This window comes from Toxotes jaculatrix, chromosome 21 (assembly GCF_017976425.1).
Source record: "Toxotes jaculatrix isolate fToxJac2 chromosome 21, fToxJac2.pri, whole genome shotgun sequence".
NCBI classification, from domain to species: Eukaryota; Metazoa; Chordata; class Actinopteri; family Toxotidae; genus Toxotes; species Toxotes jaculatrix.
In genome coordinates this window covers 19,347,190-19,362,500 of record NC_054414.1, presented here as the reverse complement: position 1 = coordinate 19,362,500, position 15,311 = coordinate 19,347,190, and the positions used below count along the sequence as shown (strand labels likewise).

Genomic DNA, 15,311 nt, shown 5'->3' with positions numbered 1-15,311 from the left:
TGTGGCGCGGAAAAATTCCATGTCAGAAAAACCTAACATACTGTATTTAAACCATCTAAAAATGGTTGTAAAGTCTCACCGTGACAGTTATCAGCTCTGCCGAGAAACTAAAACGTTTGAATTACTTCAAATACTTGACCTCTCTGTGGACCAGTAACAAAGGTCATGTAAGAGTGCTAAAACGGAAAATAAATAAAGAGAAAAGGCAGAATAAATATATTCTGAGATGAGGTCTAATTTCAAGGCTTTTAGAGTCACATCAGAATGTGGTCTTTCACATCGCGTTGCACCTAAATAACAGGCTTTACTTCCAGGTTTAGAGTTTCTCTGTGCAGCACAAACTCGTGTTACACCCCCCACCTCCCCCACTCACCAACTCAAGCTATGGACCATTCTAACTGAAATCTTATCCACAAAGACTTCTTGTGTCTCTGAGAGTGGCTTCCAAATGTCTTCATTCATTCTAAGGGTGAAAAAAAAATTTAAGAAAAAAAAAAAAAAACAATACAGAGCTACAAGTGCTGAGAGGTGGTGGCTCCTGGGAGGATGACAGAACAGAGAATTTACATGTGACGTGTTGACTTTGATGTGTTTTGTCACAGCGCAGCCTCTGAATCAGGTCGGGCATTGAACATACCTCTGGTCACATGCCCCGTGCCCCCACAAACCCTCCTACCACCCCACTCTGTCCCAGCTCTGCTTTCCTAATCCTATGAACATTTTCTAAGCACATTCCTCGTTCTACCTCTGTCTTCTTTCTTTCTTTCTTACATTCAGAACCTTTCAGTGCCACTCTGCAGTCATTTACCTTTGACCTCAAACAGACCTTCACATTCTTCTTCGCTCATTTTCCCTTAAGCTGCCTACACATGCTATCGCTCTTTCTAGCAACATTCTACATGCACTCTACTTTTAGTCCGTAGCCAATGTTAGTACATTACTTCTAACCTCTTTGTTAGATCCAAATGTTGGTTTAAGACACAACACACAACCGACTCAGAGCTGCTCACAGGGCTGTAACGAGGGAGAGGTTATAGATCCTGTAATTAGCACTCGCCTCGAGGGGGCACTGGGACAAAACACATGACTCAACACATTGAAGGTGGAACTAAGAGCTTGACTTGTTTTAGGCAGAAGCTCATAGAGTTGCTGTGATGCTGACACAGTCCTCTAAAGAGGCCGACCCCCACCTTCACCCCAGCACAGGCCTGGGCTGGTTCAGAAACATCTGGAACTGTTCTCTGTGGCAGCTCTGTGGGGAACGTGTGGGGAGCTGGGGGCGGGGGGGTACAGTCAGAAAAAAAATGCAGCAACCACCTCTGCAAAGGAAAGAAGAAGAATGGGAAGTCCACCCGTGGTGTTTTTATTTGGTTCCACCTGGTCTCTGGAATTTAAATTAGGGAAATTCCAACACAATATGCTCCTTCATGTCTGGGGTGGAAGGACTGGGGGTTGTAGAGTGGGGGGCTGTACAGTGAGGTCCAGTGCATTTCCCCATTTAGTGTTTTTCAAATGAGGTAGGACAAGGTTCAGTCACTTGTTCAACCTTCTGAAGTTCCACAGGTTCAGACTCGCTGGCAGGAACAACATCCAAAGGAAAAAAACAAAAAAGCAGGGGCTTGAGCGACACAACGGTTAGAGCTCAGAGCAGAGGGGGGAGGTCCAGGTGGATAAAACCTGGCCTTCCTGTCAGTCACTTCTCCAGCAGCTGCTTCCTCTGCTGTTCCCACAGGGCCTCGAGGTGATCTGCCCTCTTCAGAGCAGCCTATCAGAGGAGAGGTTGATATTTATACATGTTGTCAATCATCTCTCCACAGCTTGTTTTCTTGTTAATCATGCACAGACACAAAGACCCAGTCTCTCACCTCGTGCTGCTTCCGAAGATTATTGACAGTTTCATCCTTTTTCAAAATGGCCAACTTAACTCTTGCAAATCAAAGGGAAAACAAAAGGCGTTAATAACGTTCAGTGAGGGTTTGCTTTGTTTCACTTTCACTGCTCATCTCAAAATCAGCAAGCAATGAAAGCAATGATCCCCCACTGGCTGACAGTTTGGACAACATGGTTCTGAAACCTGCCAATAAACAATCACATGAAACTGTTGGGTCACTGTCCTTTGTACAAAAGATAAATCCTGGGACATCCTGTCTTTTCTTTGACACACACAGGCCTTTTGATTGTCCTGCTATTCCACCTGAACTATTTGTACTGGTTAGGGAAAAGTGTGCCACGTCTCCAGTTACAATGACAGTAACACATTATTGCACTTGATATATCAGCTATAAAAATGTCACATTTTTATTCATGTCATGTTTTAACCTGTCTAACAGTCCCGTATAAAGCACTGTGGGTTCACTTTTTAAAATTAGACCCACACGTTTTCAAGCTCAGTTGTTAGGGGTTGAAAACTTTGTGTGGATGGAAGGACAAAACAGAATAAAGCTCATTTTTCCACACCGTGTTTTCCCCCTCCACCTTACCGTTGATGGACTTCAGCCAGCTCCTCCTCCTTCTCCCTGGTGACCTTCTCCACCTCCAGCCGTAGCCTTGCCCTGACTTCTGACACCTCCACCTTCATCCTACGGTTCTCCTCCTCCGTCATCACCAGCCGGTCAGCAAACTCCTGCCTTATCACTTCCGCCAGGCTGCGACGCTCGTCCACCAGCTTGTCCCTGGTCTGAGAAGTCAGATAAATTCAAATGGAATCTATCTGAAGATGTTTTGTATTTTAATGTGTGCACTTTTCAGCAATTTCCAAATGACAGGGATTTGCTCTTTACCTGTGTGATATCCTCAGTCTCTTGCTCTTTCTGTCTGAGCACAGCCTGAAGTCTAATCAGCTCTCCCTCCGTCTCCATCTGCTGCTTCCTCAGCTCTTGTTGTTTCTCCACGGCCGCCCTCTCAGATCGCTCCAGCTCCCTCAGCTCAGCCTCATATTTTTCCCTCACACGCTTCACCCTGAGAACACAGTGCATTGCAGGTTGGTGTTGATGTAACATTTGGTGAAGCCATTATTCACGCAAAGGAAATATTGAGCAACCAGGATTTGCAAAAGAAAAAGAAGAATGTGCACATTCAAAATTCTTTTCAGGTGCTGAGCAGAGAACGCATACCAAAAGAAACAAATCAAAAAAGGTTTTAAAAGTCTACAACACTGAGAAGCAGTGCACACACACCTGTTGTCAGCTGCCCTCTCACACTCCTCTTTGTCCTTGCTGGTCTCCTCCTCCAGCGTCCAGATGGCAAGCTCGATCTCTTTGTCGCGTTCTCGTCGCAGTTCTTCTTTGAGCTCGCGCTCGCGGCTGAGCAGCCACGCTTCCTGCAGACACACATATACACATTCTGTATGTCCTGGCTGACCTCATATATGAACACACACTCACACACACGCACATAAAAAAGTAATATAGGCCTGTCTTATTAACCATTGACTCCACAGTGGAAATTCCTGCCTGTATCACTGACAGAGTGTTTGTGTTTTCTTAACAACTCCTGACTCAGCGACTCTGCTCTTCCTCTGTACGTGTGATCTACACCCCCAGGGCTTCCTCCAAATAACATCTAAGTACAGAGTTGTAGGACACAGGTCACTTTCACTTTGCTCCACTTCAGAGAGCTGGAGATGTGCCAGCCTCTGAAGTCACCACATACAATGGAAAAAGACCATTTTGAATCAGAAAAGCTCCTGTGCTTTTTACACTGACTCTTGTATTTGAAACCGGGAACACTAGAAATCTTACATTTCACCGGAAACAAGAATGAACCGGCCACCCAGATGCCTACAGGGGCCAGAAACTCAGTACTTTATATTTAGTTGGTTTCCAGTGATTTCTTACTGGCTGGCCCAGCTGACCCAGTGATTTCACTGTGAACAAAACAGCAAAAAAAGCATATCACACCAGCATCAGCATACCTCTTTTTTCTTGTAGTTTTCTTCCCATGTTTGCTTTTCAATGTCCAATCGCTCTTGCATCGCCTTCATCTCCACCTAGTTACACAAACAACACTCAGTCAGCGTGCTGCAGACCAGCTAGCTGCCTTAAACGTTGGACGTTGATAGAGGTGCAGATACTGGACAGAGCACTGAGACAGCAGGTTGGAGTCTCCTCTGTTGAAATCTGAAGTGACTCATTCTGATACTGATGTTCTGCACAGCTCATTCTCATCACCTGGTGTCTCCTCTCCTGCTCCTCTCTGGTTTTGTCCAGCTCTTCTCTGAGTGCACGTCCAGCCAGAGAGCTGTTCTCCTCCAGCTGCCGCCGCAGATCCTCCAGCTCAGTTCGCTGCCTGCAAGACAAACACGAAGAAGAACCCTGAAAAGGGGCACCACATATTTAGGCCTCTCTGTTTGCTGTTTACTGCTGCCAGTAAACAGTATACATTCAAATGCATGGCTTCACAACATCATGGTACCTCATCATTTTAAAGTTTTACCTTCGGTTCACACAGCGCTCATTTCAGTCTTCTACCTTCTAAAGGTCACTTGACTAACAGCTACATGTGTCTAATACTCTCAGCTGGATTTAAGGTCGAGACATGGGAATGATCAGGATTTCGGCGGGATCACAATGGTGGGATTTAAAAAAACAGTTCCTCTACTGTGTGACAAAAAAATCGAACCTGGAGGCTGTTCCAGTAAATGAATCTTCAGGGTTGTTTCTCAACAGTGAGCCAGAATTGCTGAACTAGACTGTAACCTACCATAACAATGGACTGAACACCCACAGGACTGTTTCTGATTTTCCACTGATTCAGCTTCCTCGCCTGGGGACTACAGTGAGGACAAAGTACTGGAACATTTTGCACCAGTATTTTCTGGGTATGCCTCTTGTTATGACTGGTTTAGGTCTTCAGATTCTCACTGCAGAAAGAGACAGGCTGATGACCTTTGACCTTACCTTGCAGCCAGCTGGGCCAGCCTCTCTTTCTCATCAGCCACCTCCTTGTAGAGACGCCTCCTCTGCTGCTGCAGGGACAGCTCCTCCTCCTGAAGCTGCTTCTCATATCTGACACACACAAACAAAAAGACACACACATCTGAATGGGACTGAACACAGGCTGCTAAAATTAACATAAACAATAATTACTACACACTGGCAGAGCACACAAACAAGTGACTAATTAACGAAACTTTGCTAACAGCCTTTCATCTGCAAGACTCATTAACTCTACAGTGTTCCCTCATGTACCATGGATGCAAGTAAAATTAAAAGCCTCCCTCTTTCTCTCTGTATGTCTGTCTGCTTCTCTTGCTGTGTAGTACAAGCAGCATCAATTCAATTCTTCCAAAAACAGTCATGAAAAGGAATGTTGAATAAAGTGTTAAGACTGAAGGCCGTCTCTCTCAGGTTTTAATGTACTGAGCTCAACAAAGGCTGCTTGGTCTTGAAGATGTTTTACTGTCAAGCTTTTCCTGTGTTCCTCTCAGCTTACAGAGCTGAAAGAGCTGAGAGTGTGGCTGGATGCTTTAAATGTTTAATTCTTACAGCTAGGTAAGCTGCCATCCACTGTATTTACTGGTGCATTTCTTGTATGCAACTGTTCATGGAAGATACGAAGAATGTAAAGGAAGTATGAAACAAATACAGAAAGACAGAGGAGGCCAGTATGAGTAATGATGATGTAACATCCTCACCTCTGTTTGGCTAGTTCCTTCTCTCTCTGACACTGCTCCTCCTTCTCCTTCTCCAACTGCTGGCGGAGCTCCTCACACTGGCGGACGTAGCGCTGAGCAGCCCGGTCGTCTGCCTGCAGCAGCTCTGCCTCGTGGAGCGTCCGCAGCTTCTTCAGCTCCTGTTTGTGTTTAGAGATCAGCTTCTGGATCTCTGGCTCCAGACCTGAGGGAGGAGGAGGGACAGAAAACAGTTCATGATCTGTGGCCGCTCAGGAACTGAAAAACGTTTACAGCTCACTGAATAAAACTTACTCAAAAAAGTGGAATGATTAAGGTTTAAAAAAAAAAAAATTCTTTTCTGTGTCTCATTTTTCATGCTCATCACATGCAAGACAAAGTGGAACAAGGCGGAACAACATTTGAAATTACTGAGTTTATTTACTAATCCAGTGTTCAAATTAACAACACTTTCATACTTATAACAGATTTTCTTGATAAGAGCAGTTAGGAAAAGTTGCCCTTAAGCGAGGTAGAATTACACAGGTTTTTTAAAATTATGCCTTGATCTTAATGAAGCTTTGGTAAAGATGTATAAATCGTAGATTTCCGCTCTGAGCTAAGGATCTGACTACACTACCTTTGACGGTGATCTCTTTGATTTTTTTGGTTTTCTCATCAATCCATTTCTCCCGGCGGATCTTCTCTGTGGCACTCATTAGGTCTTTTAACTTCTTGATCTCCTATGGGGGGAGGGAGTGGGGAAGCACAGAGGGTAAATTTCGGAGGTGGTGTGATGGGACAGTGACATGATAAGGACCACAAATAAAGCAGCATAACATTTATCTTGTTTAAAATAAGGGAGGTACCAGATTCAGTTTACAGACACTGACAACATGAATAACAAATTCAAGGGGAATTTATGTAACAAGACCAAATAGTAGTAAATTGAAAAACACCACACAGGATAAAAAGAGGAAGAGTGGAAACAAATTCTGGGTAAAACAATCAACGTAATTACATAAGGCAATGCAAGCTTTATATCTAAATCAAGGGATGAGAAAAGACTGAGGGGACTCACATGCAGACACACTGTCCAAGAGAAGTTGAGTGGGACAAACAAATGAAATAAAAAAGGAATGGCAGAATGAGAGAGATGATCATTCCAAGGATGACTGGGTTAGAGGAAAAAACAAAGTTACCTCACACAAGGGACCCAGAATTTGCCACACCTAAAGCCAGGAAAACACACAGACAATGACAGACAGAGGCAGTGAAGAAAAAGAAGAGAGGGAAAAACAGAGAAGAGACAGTTAAACAAAAGCAGCACTGCAAGAAAGCAAGATACAGTCACACACGAGGCAAAGCAGAGGCAGAGAAGCAGAAGTTATTCACAGTAAAAAATAACAAGTGCAGTTGTTGATTCTTGAATCTTCACAGAAACGTTAAATTAATGTCATGACTTGTGTTTTTCCACTGATGTGAAAACTTTAGCCATCTCACCATTTCATGCTGCTCCTGCATTTGTGCAATCTTCTTGGTGTACTTCTGGTCCACCTGCTTCAGCTCTCCCACCACTCCCTCACAGCGCTCACTCAGAGTCTTTTTATCATTGATCAGCTGAAGAAAGAGAACATACTTTAACCCACAGGGAGAGAAAGACAGAATAGGTAAAGAAGAATTTGAAGGCAGCTTGCAGCTGGGATCAGACTGTGCAGGTTCACCTACCTGATCAATGAAAGTGAGGTGTCTCTGGATGGTGGCTTCATATTGCTCCTTCTGGAGCTGGAAGTTTCTGTTGAGCTCCTTCTCTGTCTCCTTCACATGTCTCACCGTCAGCTCCCTCTGCTGGGCCTGATGGACAGAAAACGAAGAAGATAAACAAACTTGAGCTACAGCAGCTAACAGGGCCAAAAACTTCTCTCCACATCAAAACGGTGTCTCATCGGCCCACCAGTGCAGCCTGCAGCATGTTGACGGTGCGTTTCTTCTCCTCTAGCTCCAGTTTGATTCTCATCATGGAGCCGGTGACTTCGGCAGCGGTGGCCGACGCCTGCTCAACGCCAGCCAGCTCCTCCTCAGACAACACAGCCTGAAAACACAAAGATCCAGTCATGCACATTTTTGCATTTTGTGAACATATATGAAAACCTTGCAGTGCTCCAACCATAGTCACAGAATCAAACTGCAGAGCCTGACCTCTCTGTGTGATCCTGAGGTGACCGAGCGTGGTCTCTCCTGTTCAGACTTCTCCATCTCATCCAGGAAGCTCATGATGCTCTGCAGCTTGGCCTCAGAGAGCAGGGCGCCCCCGTCTGGCAGTGCAGGGTGGTGGCTCAGCTGCCCATGACGCTCCAGGTTGTCAGTGGTCAGAGAGTTGGAGTCTCCATCCTTTAATGACACATGGTGGGAATGCAGGTTACAGATATGGTGTTAGTAGTTTATGTTTTCTTTCTGATGTATTAGAAGAAAAAACCCTGGACATTGAAGATAAACACTACATAACGAATGAATCCTGACCTCATCTATCCAGGCATATTTCTCTTTGCGGTAGCACTTTGGCTCTGACAGCCTTTCTGGCTCCTCCTCTAAAAGCTTCAGTGTGTCCAGCAGCTCGTTGAGGGTGGTTTTAGACTGAGCCCTGCTGGACAATGCTCCTTGCCGCTGGTCCTCCACACTTACTGACCTTTGCAGAGTCTCCTAGAGTATGGACATAGCAAACATGTTTCTCATAGGACCAAACAAAAGAACAGTTTGAATGTTTTACAGTGGTAGATGGATTTTTGATCATTTCAGTGAAGTTGGAAGTTTTCAGTTATGTACCTGTGAACACTGAGAATCTCTGCGGTTGGACAAAGCCGGGGAAATCGCTCTGAAACTGAGCTCCCCTATGTCAGTCACAACATTCAAGTTTGTGTCTGTGGAAACATTTAACCATTAATGTTATTACAAGATTTTTTAACATCAAAAAATGCACTTCTTAAGCAACATTAACTGCACATGAAAATGTTTTTGGCTTCTCCAGCCCACTAAGAGTGAGCGCATTCATACGGTGCAACAGAGACATACAGACCTGTGTTCTTAGTTTTTATGTCTGTTGGTGACATCGGGCTGTTGTTGCCCGGTGAGGCTGAACTTCTGTTGGTCGGGGAAATCTTGGGTGGCTTCTTGCGTCCAACCACACTGGTTTGCCTCTGACTTTCCAACTCCACCTCAGCTGCATGCTGCACCTCTGCAACTTGCTGGGTTCTCTTCTGCTGCAGCTCCTGTACCAGACCACCAGAGGGCGACATTAGACAGCCAAGAGTTGTGAATCAAAGTCAGTGTGATTTGATTGATTGATCAACTTTAGAACCAATGCTTTAACTCTGGCTTAGGGTTTAACACAAAGTACGTACATCAGATGTGTTCACCTGGGAAGCAGCGACCCGAGCCATACGAGCTTTCTCTTTACGGATCAGTTTCCTATCAGTGTCCTGATGCTGCTGCTCCAGGCAAACATCCTCTTCTGCTCTGTCCTCTTGCTCCTACAAGAGTAAAGAAATAGTTGTTTTTTTTAAATCAGGACAAAGGTGGAGATAGTGAATGAAGTAAGCAGAGCTAAGCTGTGACCATTGGGAGCTACTTACCTGGGAACACTGAGAACCTCTAGGATTGGATAGAGCTGGGGAAATGGCTCTGAAGCTCAGCTCACCTAAGTCAGCCACTACGTTCAAATTAGAGTCTGTGGAAACACATAACCATTAGTAAATCAGTTCACTTGTCAGCAATGACATTTGTTTTGAAACCTTGAGTGGATGTAAATATGTTATAACATCTTAAAGGACAGTTACAAAGACACAAACCTGTGTTCTTGGTTTTGACAACTGTGGGTGACAGTGGGCTGTTGTTGCTTGGTGAGTCTGGACTTTTGTTGGTCAGGGAAATCCTTGGAGGCTTCTTATGTCCAACCACACCAGTCTGCCTCAGATTTTCCAGATCCGCCTCAGCTGCATGCTGCACCTCTGTAATCCGTTGGGTTCTTTTCTGTTGCAGCTCCTTTACCACATCACCAGAGGGAGACAAAAGTGTTGTAAACCATTATAATCCAGATCCAACTTCCACAAAGGGGCATGATTCAAAGGTTTAAATCATGATGTAATTTGCACTACACAATAGGGTTAGGGTCATAAAATATACAAAATAGTTTCAAGTATATAACCTAACAAAGTAGATATGTTCCCAAATATAAGTTACTGTGGCATCTACTCAGCATCTACGCTGATTTAAAGTCAGTTTTAATTTGAGAAAAGTTGTCTGTGTTTTGGTTCTGTTAGTGCAGTTCTACAGATTGTAATGCTTTTAACTTTGGTCCGAAACGTTTCACATATTTTCATGTATTTATTTGCCACTGGAGAATCTCCCCTTGGAGACTAGATTTCTTTTTAAAGGAAAGCCTTTATAACATGCTAATTTCAGAGATGTTCACCAAGCAAGAAAGGTCTAACAAGCACCTTCTGAGCTGCATTCTGGGGAGCGTAGGGTCTATTGTTTTTGGAGCTTGACCCATATTAAGGACTAAAAATCAGGCTACGTCAGCCTCTGCTGCAAGAGCTTTGACCTTTATTTTTAAAATATGTCTCTATAAGTCACCTAATTCTAAGAAGTGTAACACCAAAACAACTGCAGTAAATCAGAGGTGGGCACCTGGATGGCAGCGAGGCGGGCCAGACGAGCTTTTTCTTCACGAATTCGTTTCCTGTCTTCGTCCTTTTTCTGCTGCTGTTCCAGGCGATTGTCCTCCTGTGTTCTCTCCTCCCACTCCTACAGGGGGAGGACACAGATAGTGTTAATGCAGTAGCAATGAAAGAGAGAGAGATAAACCCAGTTAAGACCTTGGAGAACAAAAGGTAAGGAGTAAGGCAGCCTGGGGACAGACTGATACCTTTCTTCTACTGGCAAGGACACGTTTGAGCGCTGCCTGGTTTGTGTGTCGTCGCTTTGCATGGCGTCTGTACCAGCGCTGGATGGTGACTGCTGCCTGGTTCACCTGCTGAATAAACCTTCAAATACATGAGAAAACCGCTATGAGTCAAAGAAGAATTACACAAAGAACATCAGCAGCAATAAATCAGTTAAGAAGTAGACCCACTGTGGAAACAGCCCTCTGAAACAGTTTAGTGGGTCTAACCTTTCAGCCTCCTCCTCTGTGACCTCCCTCCTTCGAGCCAGTACAGGACTGCCACGCTGGGCCGACACTGGAGATTTGTTGTTGGTAGTGGAGGACGTTGAAGAGAAATTCTTCTGGGACTTAGTCAGGGAGCCATTCTCCAGTAACACCTCATCATTTGCTGTGGCTTTTAGGATGTTACTAAAAGAAAATACAAAATCAGATAGGGTGGTTACCATAAACAACCACTGTGGCAGTACAGATTGTAAACAGTATGACTTTGAACAGACCATGATATCCACCATTGTGGAGGCTACCATCACAAACTGGCACATATCAAGCATTCTTTGATTGTGGCTAATATCAGCCTAATACACAAACATACTTAAAGGACGGCTTCTGGTTGGAGCTCTTAGGTGTCAGAGGTTTCTCAGAGTAGTTGTTATGTAAGATGGTGGTGACAGAGTTCCCCACAGCTCCCTTGTTACTCCTGGGAAAAACCAAAAGGCACAGTGAGACTGTACAGGAGACAGTTCTGACTTACAAACTAGCATCTGTGTAAAGTACTGAGAGTGTCACAGCCACTTCACCCTCCTCAAGGCATTACTGTAACTTATACTGTACATGCTCTGATATAAATTCTTACCCTATTACAAACTCAGCCCACACAGGTTTTTTTCTGACAATTTACATGGAAGTGTGTGGGTGGAATTCCTGTCTGCAGTATCAGCTGCCGCGATCAACAGGTATGAAACACGAGAGGCAGGTACAAATCCAGAATGCAGCAGTGCAAGTAGTTACTGGGCTGGTGTTAGGTTTGTCCCGGCTCTACCAGGACTTTTGTGTGTGGAAGTGTCAGAGACGCTGCCCACCTGTTGTTGGCAGTGAAGGTGGCAGCCAGAGCAATGCCAGGCTCTCTTTTCTTCAGGCTGGTGGGAGAGTCCATGCTGCCTGTGCTACGGGAGCTCGAGTGCAGGGGGAAAGCTCTGGGCTGATCGTCCTTAAAGACAGGAAACATACAGCTGTTGATATCACTGAACTACTCTATATTTGGCAACCTTCACATTGACCCTGTTTAATGTTTGGGAAAGGAGGAAAAGCTCCAACACGATTTAACAAATAAATAAATGTAGCTGATGATAAATACCAGGATGTTCCATGTGGTTCTGTCTGGTGAGGCTTTGCTGAGGCTGGCCAGTTTCTTCCGTCCATCTGAGCTGCTGTCAAACAGGGCCAGGTAGTCCTCACTTTGGTCCTGACTGAGGAGCACACAAGCCAGCCACAGGTTGGGACCATATAGTACAATACCGCACTATACTTTTTACCATTAAACCAAATGATCACTGGTGGTGACAGAAATCACAGAAATCTCAAAACAACCCAAATTATTTCTATGCAAAGATACAACTAAAGGAAGAAAACATGTTTTAAAATGACTCTTCAAAAGGCTGATGTGGTAGCTGTAAGCCAAGTGTCCTTGTAAAAAAAACCGGGTGGTGGTGATGATGGGGAGGGGGCTCCGTTTTCACACAACAAGGGCTTAGCAGTGCACAACACACATTTAAACAACTCAACACAAAGCAGGGACCTCAGGTCATGGCTTTTTGGGTTTTAGTTTTGTGATTAAATGTTGTAATGACAGATGCAGAAATGGGTCTCATCCTTGTCTCTTCTCCCCCCAAGCACTGGAATTATATAGCAGCTGACCGTCTGTTAGAGAGAACTCTGTTATGGATTCCATGTAAATGCATGCATGCATATGTTGATCCCCATGGCCTGTCATTCATTCTTCAAATAGCCTTACACACAAGCACCTCCACCATGAGGCACAGATGTAGGGTGACCTCCTGCCTGGTCTGGTCTCTAGTATCTGTGCTGCAGCGTGTTTCTGTCTGGGTAAGTATATAAACGAGCATGTGTGTGAGCGTGTATGTCTTGGGGGGGTGTGGGTGGGGTAAAGCCAGCTGGCCCAATGAAAGCCAATCTGACAACACTATTCAGGGAGCACATTCCTCTACTTTTTGCTTTACAAGAGAGTGATGCATGGAGGGGAGGAAGCAGTGGGGAGGGAGAGGGTGGTGAGTGACCCAATGACAGGCCTGAAAGACTCAGGGACTTGGGGGTGGGTGCTGGGGGTATTTAGAATGTCTTTAAATTTAAAGGTCCTCTGCTCTGCATCCTCAGAGGGAGAGAGGGGAGGGGGGATAGCGGCAGCTGCCGGACAATAGAACCAGAGCATGCACACTTCTCCTTTCACTGCCTCCCGGTGTAGGGGGTAACCTGACCCCGAGTTTCAGGCCCTCCCCCTCTAACCTGAGACAAAGCAAGTCTCTGCACCCCGCGACCCTAGCAACAGCCACTGAGCTTCCCTCTACTCTTTATTATGCAGGAGGAGGCGCGCCACAATTCCCATTGTCTGAACTGCTGAAGCTTCAGGGCTGCCAGCTGTTGCTCAATGAAGAGAAGCACCCTGGTTTAAAGAGCTCTGTGCAAGAGGACTAGAGGACAGAGATTGTTCCTAGTAACACTCGCACTGTTTCAAGACCGTCTGACGCACTTTATCTAAAATGCACACAACAACATGGCCTTCATATTTTAGAAGCATGTATGCTGCTGTAAAGGCCATTTGATGATCTAACAGAACCTTAAGAGCAAGTTTTGCCTGAGGCTTTGTAGAGTACATGTATCAGCACATACTGTACTATATGCAGTTTAGTGTGTCAATGTCAGTGATAAGGAATGGAGAAAATAGGTTTGACCCAGAGAAATAAGAGGAGATTCTGAATATCAGTGAAATACTTCTGGTCTATTAGTAAATGTGGTACAAGCACATATAGCTTCAGTGTTATTACATCAGCAGGTGTATGTATGTCTGTGTGTTTATACCTTGAACTGATGTTGGCCTGCTGATTAACCTGAGTGGTGCTGTTGGACCGCCTTAGGTTCTTGATGGAGCGGGAGCTACCAAAGCTGGCATCACTCTGTGGATTTAAAAGGTTTGTTAAAGAATTATAACTTTTGTTTGCACATATTGCACACTGTCACGTTGAATTCTGGCACAAGCACCTTAGAGGACAGTGCTGATTGGCTCATTCCTACATCTTGAAGTGATTATCTAAAAACTCATAAACAATCTGCAGTTCATTTCTGATGCCAGATCAAAAGTACACATATGGCAGTGCACAGTTACTCACCAGGGTGTTACGCTTTCCTCTGCTGTCACCAGCCACAGAAACAGACACAGACCGAGAGAAGTACTTCCCAGGTGATGCACTGCTGGGTCTTTTGGACACTGAAAGCTGGGAGCCTGACAAGCTGAGGTCCAAGGCATCTCCTGAGACACCTGTCGGGATGGATGAGGGGCTGCGTGTTGTATGCATCCTTCCAAAACATGGAACAGAGTGCAATAGCCTTTGAAATAAGACACAATGGGTCGCACATGCAATTTCTCTGGGCATTCAACAGGCACAACCACAGCAACAGAGGAAACAACAGTCACTTTCCCCCGACTGTTTTGTCTCCCAGGGTCACCAACAACAAAACCACTCACTATTTTTACCACCGCTGGGGACAGCCTGACAGCAGTACAGACGACCAACTGACAGCAGTTAACAGTTGTTGGGTGCTGACTATGCTCCTGTTCTTTAACAGATAAACGTTTATCATGTTAGGTACGAACTAAGCCCGTTAATCGAAAAAAATGGAAATAAAATGCAGTGTTGCTGAGGCTAAGAGGTAGCAGTACCCTGGCGCTGCTAAGGTGTAAACTAAACCTAACATTAACGGCTTTGAAAGCAGCCCTCCTAAAACAAACGCTTGCTCCTGACATTTAACTGTCGCGGCTACCCTGTGGCAGGTGTCTGTTAGCTCTATTAGCTAACCTTATCGTCTTCTCATTACAATGAACAACATTGTGAAACATGACAGGTACGATAAACATCGTTACTTATAAAACAGCACCGGAAAAAACACAGCTGTCGTCAGCTACGTTAACGTTAGTTTACAAAATATTTATCCCTACAAGTGAGCTATTGATAACGTTAACCTTACAGTAAGCTAACGCGGTTATTACACCGATGCTAATGGTAAATGTGGACCTAACCTTAGTAACGTTACCTCGTTGATCGGGACAGATGAATCCGAACTGATGTTTCGTAACGTAACATCACAATACGACAACACGCATTTACACTGATTTGTTAAATCACCACCTAGCCTCAGCAGGCAAACTTAGCTAACGGTTATAATCTAGTAGGCTGACTTTCAAGAGAAATAAAATCGGTTCTTTTTCAAATGAAGTTTTGCCGAAGCCAGCTTTTCTAGCTAACATTTAACGTCTTTAATGTTTCTCCCATCAAGACCAAAAAACGGCGGCTGCTGAACAAGAAGGTTAGCGTAGGCTACTCACTTCAAAAGCTGGATGGCAGCATCGCTGATAAGCTGTAGTACGCGTTCACGGTGGTGTTTTAACTCCCAACACAATCCTCTGCCCAGTGAAAGTATTCCGTTTACTCGGTGGACAAATACGGATAACCATAATGACGCGGAACA

At 44.8% G+C, this 15,311-nt stretch overlaps 1 protein-coding gene across 4 annotated transcripts; it reads right to left on the bottom strand.

The window, feature by feature from the left end:
- Nucleotides 1-1,647: 1,647 nt before the first annotated feature.
- On the bottom strand, nucleotides 1,648-15,282 carry cep131 (centrosomal protein 131). Of its 4 annotated transcripts, none has more exons than XM_041029262.1 (30): nucleotides 15,169-15,282; nucleotides 13,955-14,171; nucleotides 13,647-13,741; nucleotides 11,908-12,019; nucleotides 11,633-11,760; nucleotides 11,146-11,250; nucleotides 10,782-10,961; nucleotides 10,536-10,653; nucleotides 10,298-10,414; nucleotides 9,457-9,649; nucleotides 9,241-9,335; nucleotides 9,010-9,138; nucleotides 8,685-8,877; nucleotides 8,435-8,529; nucleotides 8,132-8,311; nucleotides 7,811-8,002; nucleotides 7,566-7,703; nucleotides 7,340-7,465; nucleotides 7,115-7,231; nucleotides 6,814-6,843; nucleotides 6,252-6,354; nucleotides 5,636-5,837; nucleotides 4,899-5,006; nucleotides 4,170-4,287; nucleotides 3,914-3,988; nucleotides 3,177-3,319; nucleotides 2,781-2,958; nucleotides 2,481-2,677; nucleotides 1,866-1,926; nucleotides 1,648-1,765 (listed from the first exon to the last, which is right to left on the bottom strand). In XM_041029262.1, exons 2-30 carry the CDS (start codon nucleotides 14,138-14,140, stop codon nucleotides 1,694-1,696), a joined length of 3,786 nt encoding a protein of 1,261 aa, XP_040885196.1. In that variant the 5' UTR covers nucleotides 14,141-14,171; nucleotides 15,169-15,282; the 3' UTR covers nucleotides 1,648-1,693. The 4 variants fall into 4 exon arrangements, with proteins under 4 accessions (XP_040885196.1, XP_040885195.1, XP_040885197.1 ...); XM_041029261.1 differs by having other exon boundaries at nucleotides 13,955-14,141; XM_041029263.1 differs by having other exon boundaries at nucleotides 9,025-9,138; nucleotides 13,955-14,141.
- Between the last annotated feature and the right edge of the window lie 29 nt (nucleotides 15,283-15,311).

Coding starts and splice junctions, on each gene's coding strand:
- cep131 (XM_041029262.1), bottom strand. CDS start 14,140: ATGCATACAACACGCAGCCCCTCATCCATCCCGACAGGTGTCTCAGGA. Junction 7,704..7,810: donor CCTCAGGATCACACAGAGAG/GTCAGGCTCTGC, acceptor TTGTGTTTTCAG/GCTGTGTTGTCTGAGGAGGA. Junction 1,927..2,480: donor CTGGCTGAAGTCCATCAACG/GTAAGGTGGAGG, acceptor TTGATTTGCAAG/AGTTAAGTTGGCCATTTTGA.